The 8145-nt window shown below is 41.0% G+C and overlaps 1 protein-coding gene across 6 annotated transcripts in view; it reads right to left on the minus strand.

Moving 5' to 3' along the window:
- Srpk2 (SRSF protein kinase 2) overlaps positions 1-8145 on the minus strand; it is a 226825-nt gene that overhangs the window by 66086 nt on the left and 152594 nt on the right. For all 6 annotated transcript variants that reach the window (XM_013510525.1, XM_013510522.1, XM_013510524.1 and 3 more), the window contains one exon: positions 4667-4821. In XM_013510525.1, coding sequence (XP_013365979.1) covers positions 4667-4821 — 155 coding nt within the window. The remainder of the gene's footprint in view (positions 1-4666; positions 4822-8145) is intronic.

Consider the following 8145-nt stretch of genomic DNA (forward strand, 5'->3'; position numbering starts at 1 on the left):
ATGACACAGAGGCATCATGTGCAGACTCTCAACATGATCACATATTACACAAGCCCTCCTGGAAGTGCTTATTTACAAGCTGCCCATGTGTCCAACCCATGCTGTCCCCTTGGCTTGGAAGATGAATGTGAATAAACTGCACAGTTTGCTGCTACAGTTCCTGCCCAGGCAACTGACCAGAGGTAACATTAAAAAAGGACAGGCAGTGCTGACATATCTCTCTCCCCAGAGGATGAGGAAACACTCCCTTGTAAGAAGCCAGCCAGAGAGCTAAGGAGAGCAGTATCAATTCAGAGTGGAATACACCAGGAGAAAACTGCAGCACAAAGACTGGTAAAAGAAAATTCCTCATTTCTTAACAATCTTTTGTGTCTGACCAGGGATATGTACTGGCACATGCCTATAATCCCAGGACTTGGGAAGGTGAGGCAGAAGGACTGCTGTGAGTTTGAAACTACCTAGGCCACACAGTGAGTTTGAGGACAGCCTGAGCTACAAAGTGAGCCCCTGTCTCAAAAAATAATAAAAAGAGAATCTTTATGTGTCTGATAGTAATGCCATATATTTGGTGTGTCATCTCATTGTAAGCCCCCTAAAATCAGAGAAGAGAACTTGTCCAAGGATACAGAGCCAGGTTTAGAACTCAGGTCTCTCAGACACCCAGTCCAGAGATGTCCTGGAGAGGTAAAGTTAAATAATCTTGCCATGAAGAAAGAAAAAGTCAAGTCCCATCCAAAGAGGATCCAACAGAAGTAGACAGCAATGAACAATGCTTGAGTAGTATCAGAACCTTAAATGGCTGAAATGACAGAAGGCAAACACATTTTGAATAAGTGAAGATTTATAAAGGTGAGTGAGTAAAAAGATCAGATGCATTTTGGTGAGAGACAACTAAAATGACAGTGATCCAAAGGCTTGCAGCAGCTATTGCTGAAGGATGGGCATTCTAGGTGACATCAACCTGCCCCAAAGTGTTTGTATTTCCTATGGTAACATATTTGTAAAAAGAAAAACATTATATGGTGTGTGGTACTGTGTTCTGACAGAAGTGCAAAGTGTCTAGCAGGGCAGAGGCTCGCTACTAAAAAGGGCAAAGAAAACAAGAGAACAGGTAGAGTGACAGAAGACAAGACGCCTGGCCTAAGCAAAACATCCTCCCAGCCTGGGAAGCTCACTCTCCTCATCCTGCTTCCTGAATACTTAGTCTAAAAGCTATTGGGCAGGGCCAGGCAACAAAGGATGCTGGAGCACAAGTTAGGTAAGGAAGGAAGGGTAAGATGACAGCAAATGGTGGTGACTGCAACTGGTGACTCATCAGGCACTAGAGGAAGTTAATCAGCTAAGTAAACATAATGTAATAAAGAGAGTCTGGTCTTTTACAGTCAAGGAGAAAAAAAGAAAACAACCCCACAAAAAATGGAAAGGGAGAAAACTGGGCTGAATTCTTGGGTAAAATTAGAGATATCAGATTAAACTCATGATTTCAATATATTCAAAGATGAACAGAAAAATAAATACAAAGGCAGAATGTGTGTGTTCCTACCTATGTACTAAGACTGGGCAACTGAAGTAATTACTACTATTGGGATAATTACAATTACTGTAAACAGTAAGAATAAACATACCTAATGCCCAGACCTTCCTTTCTAAATACTATTCTTCACTAACAGGAACCAGGGCCCTTGTGACAAAATGTAACTGCAGAGCTTAAGTACAGAAAGAAGATGACCCAAGAATATCTTATTGTACCTGAAGTAAAGAAGTGTTGGAAGAGTAGGACATTTCAAGAGAGCTCAAAATCAAACTAACGGGGCTCCTAAGGACAAATTAGGGTAAATCCAAGCATCAAAATAAGTACGGAGAGTGACTGAGTGTAACTACTATATATATAAAATAGAAATCTATGATGAGTGAAATAAGTCTGAGATAAAAAGTCAGACAGCTGGGGTGGGGGAGGGGTTGGTATATTGGCTGAGATGTTTAGTCTCAACATAACTCAACAAAATACTTATTGGTAGAGAGAAAGATGAACTGCAGAGACATCATGCAGACATCACCTTAATTGACATCACCCCCGATGGGCTAAGAGGAAACCATGTACCACCTGAAAGGAGGTGTGAGTGAAGCACAGCATCATTTACTAGGTATTCCGACCAGGAAATGATACACAGACAACTGGCCTATAATCTTCATGTCAAGGTCAGGAAAGCCAACAAAACACTGCAAAACTCTTCCAAACCAGAAGATGAACAGGGCAAGGAAACAAAAGTATATGATTCTATCATGCACCCATTTTATAAACTGCAAACCATGAGTGGAGGCTAACGGCTAAGTGGTACCAACATATCAGCATTAACTTCCTGATCCAGATGGTTCTATTGTAGCTTACTGAAGAACGTACTTGATCGCAGGCAAACTACACTACAGTATTCAGGATATAGCTCAGCAGCACAGCGCCTGCCTGGTAAGCACGAGGTTGCAAGTTCAATTCCAGGTACCAAAACAATTCAAAAATAAAATATTCAGAGATAATAAAGCATTATTTGTCACTACCGTACTTAAACTTGACAAGTTTGAGAGAGTATCAGGACTCTAGCCTCCTCCGCTTCCTCTTTGCTTCCCAGACACCATGGGGTGTGTGGCTTTTCCACCACACTCTCTGTCCATGAGGTATAGAGCCTCACCATGAGCCCAAAGCAACATGGCCCAGAAGTCATGGGGAGAAAATGAACTCTGAGCCAAAATACACCTTTTCTTCTTTTTAAGTCGATTATTTCTGGTATTTTGCCACCGGGACAGAAACATGAGTAACACAGACTCTTTGGATGAATTTCTATCAGTTATCTTAGACAACTATGGTGGTCTATACTAGAAAATTCATGGAGTATGGCAACTGGCATGTGTAATGCTAACCAGAGGCACAGGATACTTGCCAAAGCTAAGGATGAGAAAGAAGAGAGTGAGTGAGCACAAGTGTGTAAGCATATGTGTGCATAAATGCAAGGCGAGAACGTTATCATCTCTAACAAGCCTCACTGAGACGTTAATGCTCTTAAGATGCTGAGAGGTCAGGGAAAAGTACCGAGAACCACCCCTGCCCCTGGAATTCTTCATTCTTAGCCCTATACTTGGGGATGGCATGTGCTGGCCCTCAGAAAAGGTAAGGTGGAAGTAGTAATGGTTACCTTTCCTGACCCACATCCTGGAGAGCCTGCTGGAGAGCAGTTCCCTCCAGGACAGTGGAGATTATCTACTGAAGAGAACAGCTCAAGGCATGATGCCTACAGACCAGCCTAATGTTTTCATCTCAGCAGCTAAACCAGAAACTAATAGGCTACATTTTCTCTTGTACAACTTAATTTCCATGCCAAAAATGGAGACTTTTTACAAGGGGAATGTGCACTTTTCTTCTTTCCAAACTGTCTCAGTATGTTTTCGTTTATTGGACAGCATGACCCTTTTGGGTCATAACCACTATTTACAAATCAAATGTTAAGATCCACACTTTGTTTTCTAAGGAGAAAACTCATTTTATATGTAGGCACCTGTACCTATAGTAGAATTAGTTTAGAGTAGAAGTTTAAGTCTTATACTTTTATAACTTTCTCTCTCTTTTTTTGGTACTGGGAATCGAACTCATGACCTTGCCCTTGCCAGGCAGGTGCTTGTGTTACTGAGCTATATGCCTAGCCCATAACTTTCTCTTAACAGATTAAAAAAAAAGTATATAAACTACAACACAAATGACCTGCCTCCAGTAGATAAATTACAAAGAAACTATAGGTCCAAAGATTCCTTAATGTTTTATGGTCTCTTCATGTATACATCATCTACTCTTATGCTATATGGAATGTGACTTACAGTTTTAAAAACCCTGTAGTAAATAAGCCATCTCTTCAACTGTGCAGAAGTGAAGGATTCCAGGGAATTAAAATCCAAATGAGTAAGCCAAGAAACAGGTAGCTGACTGGACACAACTTCCTTTTCTTCAGTATTCTCAAGAGTCCAGTCTACATAAGTATCATGTCTCCATCATATTGCTCTCAATATTCACCACCCTACATACTTGCCCTTTAGAACTTTGTATAGTTTTGGTCTTAACAAAGCATCATTACAAGAACACTCTACTTAAATAGTTTCTATGTATTCTGTGAAATCACAGCTGAAAACAAAATCTACCAAGCCACACAATAGCAAAACCCACAGAATGTCTCTTTCCTTAAGTACAATGCCAGGAAAAGTCTCTCTGTAAACAAATGTGCATGCTTTCATTCCATAGACAATGAATACTATGTAATTCAATGCTACACAGAGAAGGCAATGGTTCTCTGGTAGGCTAACAGCCAGAAAACGAAATCAAATACAAGAGATATAATTAGCTGCCCACAGGAGCCTGGTACTTTCTACTCCCTATGCTTTTCTTGGCTGGCTTATGTCCTTTATTTTTAATTGTACCAGATGAAATGCTTTTAAAGACAAGTTTATATGTACATGTTTTCTCTCATATCCTGTATTTTCTAACACCATTCTCCAGTCAATGAACAGGGAGACTAATTTAGAAAGACCAAGCAACGCGCATGACTAGTTCCCCTCACCAGTCCCCAACCCAGCCCCTGTGTAGCCCAGAAAGGAAAGCGCACTCATGCTGCCATGCCCGCCATATCACCTTTACAGTAATCCGCAGGGTCCTCCTGTTCCTCATCGTCTGATCCCAGGATCTCCTCCTCTGGCTCCGGGGGAGTGGGGTCTGGTAGTGGTGGTGGTGGTGGAGGAGGAGGTGGAGGAGGAGGAACTAAAGGAGCTTTCTGTTGAGGCTCCGGCCTGAAACAGTGGAAAGAAAATTTCTATTTACTCAGAAGTAAACCTTGCATTACAGAAACATTTGAGAGTCTCTTAATATGGGAAAAATTAAAACCTGTCACACAGTAAGAAATGCTGATTAATGTCACGTCAGTCATTTTACATGAATTTAATTAAGTACGTTTCAGTATACAGATGAGGGGCTACCCTTATGAATTAAGGAATATTTCATAGGAATATTTTCAAAGTTTCAGAATTTCTTAAGGCTTGAAAATGCTATAAAATTTGTATGAAATTAACAACTATCCTATGACATACACCTTCATTAGAAAACATCTCACAAAGATTTTAAAAAGACAGGTGCAAGCTGCCCTTGACTTATTAAGAGGATTTTTTTCCTCATATATGAAAATCAGAATTTCCTTCCCACAGAAATAGTAGGAATAAGATTAGATTTCCAGAATGACTCATAAAAGCTGATTAATATATAACCTACCTAAAGTATAGTTATTTTCATTTACAAATTCAGGTATCTATCAACCCTACTTATGAAGAACACTATCCCAAACTGGAAATTAAAGAAAAACCAACAATCAATCAAGTACAAATACAGTCTTTAGACTATACAAAGATCATTTTTTTTTTAATTTCATAACTCCTCACATACGCTTATTTATTTATTTATTTATTTATTCTTGTGGCACTGGGGATTGAACTCAGGGCCCATGCATGGAAGGCAAGAGTTCTACCACGGAGCCACTAGCCCAGCCCACAAAGGTCATTTCTACTTTTACCAAAAAAGGTGAAATGATGTTTAGTATGACCTTTTACCAAGGCAAGAAAAGGCAAGAAAAAACATTTTGAGGGCTTAAAGAGGCAAACCTTGAAATATCAAGAATAACTCAAACATGATAATTACATTTGCTTAGAAGCGAAACATTAACAATGAGATTCTATAAAATCAGCTTGCAGTTACTATGTAAGTTCATTGCAGGGGCAGGGACTGTGGTTAGTATTTGCACTCTTGCCAGGCATGCATGAGGTCCCGGGTGCAGTCTCCAGCTCTGAAAAAGTTAAATGTTATTTCTAACCATGTCCCAATGGGGAAAAAATGAACCTAATGTCTCAACTCTGATGCCAGAAGTGCATGTGTTTCTTAAGCTGCCAACCTAACAAGAGCACCACTGCTGTCCCTGAAATGGCCTTGCAATGTGGGTGAAAAGTGAATAGGAACAGATACCTGTGGAAGGAATAAGGGTGTTGGGGAGATGAGGGTGTCTGCAGAAGCAGTGTCAGCAAGAAGTGAGGGGACCCTAGAAGGGAGCAAGAACAATGTCAGTGGTACCAATGTAGTAGCAGAGGGGGATTTTTTGCCTGCCCAGAGTACATTTTCTCTTTCTGAAAATACCTGGCTTCCCTTTGGGGCCACTGCCACTCCCTGCACAATGATAAGCTGATTCTAGATCCCCTCTGTCCTCACTGTAGCACAGCTTGGGCACATAACCAAAGCTTGCTCTTCACGCCCAGAACTTTGCGGAGGTCAGTGTCACAAAGTGCAGCCTCACCCTCAGCTGCTACAAAGAATTAAGGACATAGGAGCTGCTGAGACCACTGCCTCTAAGCTGGACCTCTATGTCCATGCCCAATCTGAGAGCCCTCAACAGCCTTTCGCGCAAGTTAACTGCACTTAATATGTGTAACTTGCCAACAAAACCCCAAACTGTCACACCTGACAACAGGAAGGAGGGACAGGAGCAGCAGAAACAACAAAAAGTCATGAGGAAAGGATGAAGATTGCACAAGACAGGTAAGCAGAAAGGTAATGCTAGCAAGTATGGCTACTTTTAGCAAGAAAATGCCAAGTGCTTCTAAATTAAAAGTGATATACTGATCGCAACTTGCTAAAATTTATAAAGACTCAAAGTTACAGCTCTCAGGGAGCAGACATTAGGCATGCGGTGATGGTACTGCTCTGCGTTAGCTGGCAGTCACAGCGGGGCACAGAAAGGAAACAGTCACACTCAGGAGCATGCCTGTCCCTTGTACAGCACATCCCTAAATCCCAACAGGCCTTCCTGTAAGTGCAATACACTTCCTGGTAGCCTTGTGAATGTTCCTTTTCTTTTTAGCAGACAAGCCATGGCTGACAGTACAATGGTCACAGGCAGAAGAGAATCCTGAAAAGGGGGCAGCAGGGGAGGGTCTGCAAAAATGTCATTATGGCACTTAAGAGTGAGAGATGACCTCTGAGAGCCAGGCACTGCCCATTCTCCAAGAAAGTAGGCAGATCCTCATCTACTGATGAGTTGGTAAGTTAGAAATACTTTTGAAAGCTGCTTGTTTCTACCTAACTTAGCACCTTTGTATTGAAAAAAAAAATAGTTTCTCTAAATCTAAAACATACTGTAGGAATGACTCAATGAACAAAGGATCCTTAAAAAATATGCCCAAATATTGACTAATGTCTCCTGGAAGCAAAATCACTCCCACCGTCAACCACTGCACTATAGCAATATTTCTATGCACTGTACAGGTATGCCTCATTTAAGGGCCAAGCTACACTTGCTAACTGCAGTGGTCACTAAATGAGGGACTGTACAGAGTATGAACATTACAAGACTCAGAACAAAGAAATGGTCAAAGGAAACTCCAGTTCGATGACTTTGCTTTTACTCCATAACTCTGACATGCAGTACTGTCATATAAAACAGAACATAAAAGCACAGTACTGCACTGTACAAAACAATCAACAAAAATTACAACACTGTATAAACAAGGTATGCTGTACAAAAGAAGACATGCAGGCTCTCTAAACAAGATGTACAGTACTGCACACACACACACAAAAAAAGACAGTACACAAGTCCAAGTGGCAGGTCCTAAGTTCAAGAAGTACACCTCACTTGTAAGTCAAAACAGTTGTTAGCCAGATAGGTTGTTGAATGACAAATGCTATATGATTGTACTTCACTGGATGAGGCTGCATCTGTGATAAATGGAGAAGAGATTCTAATTTTCAATGTCCACGTTTTCTTCTTTGAGATGCTCAGGCACCTTTATCATAATTTGTGTCTCTCAGTCTTTACTCAACTGCTGAACAGCATGCATAGCTTAACAAAATTCTCAAATTGGTCTAAGTGAGCACGTGCTTTACATCACTCAGTGAGGACTGTGCTGAACCGCTAGATACTTTCTACCAAGCGAAAGGGCTAAGTCAGGATACCATGAGGTGTAGAAGAGGTTGAGTAATGCTGATTAATCGTTAACTGGAATATTTTAAATACAAAAAAGGAGGGGCTGGGGATTTAGCTCAGGGGCAAAGTGCCTGCCTGGCAAACGCAAGGT

The sequence above is a fragment of the Chinchilla lanigera genome, unplaced genomic scaffold (genome assembly GCF_000276665.1).
Source record: "Chinchilla lanigera isolate Chin_1 unplaced genomic scaffold, ChiLan1.0 scaffold00009, whole genome shotgun sequence".
NCBI classification, from domain to species: Eukaryota; Metazoa; Chordata; class Mammalia; order Rodentia; family Chinchillidae; genus Chinchilla; species Chinchilla lanigera.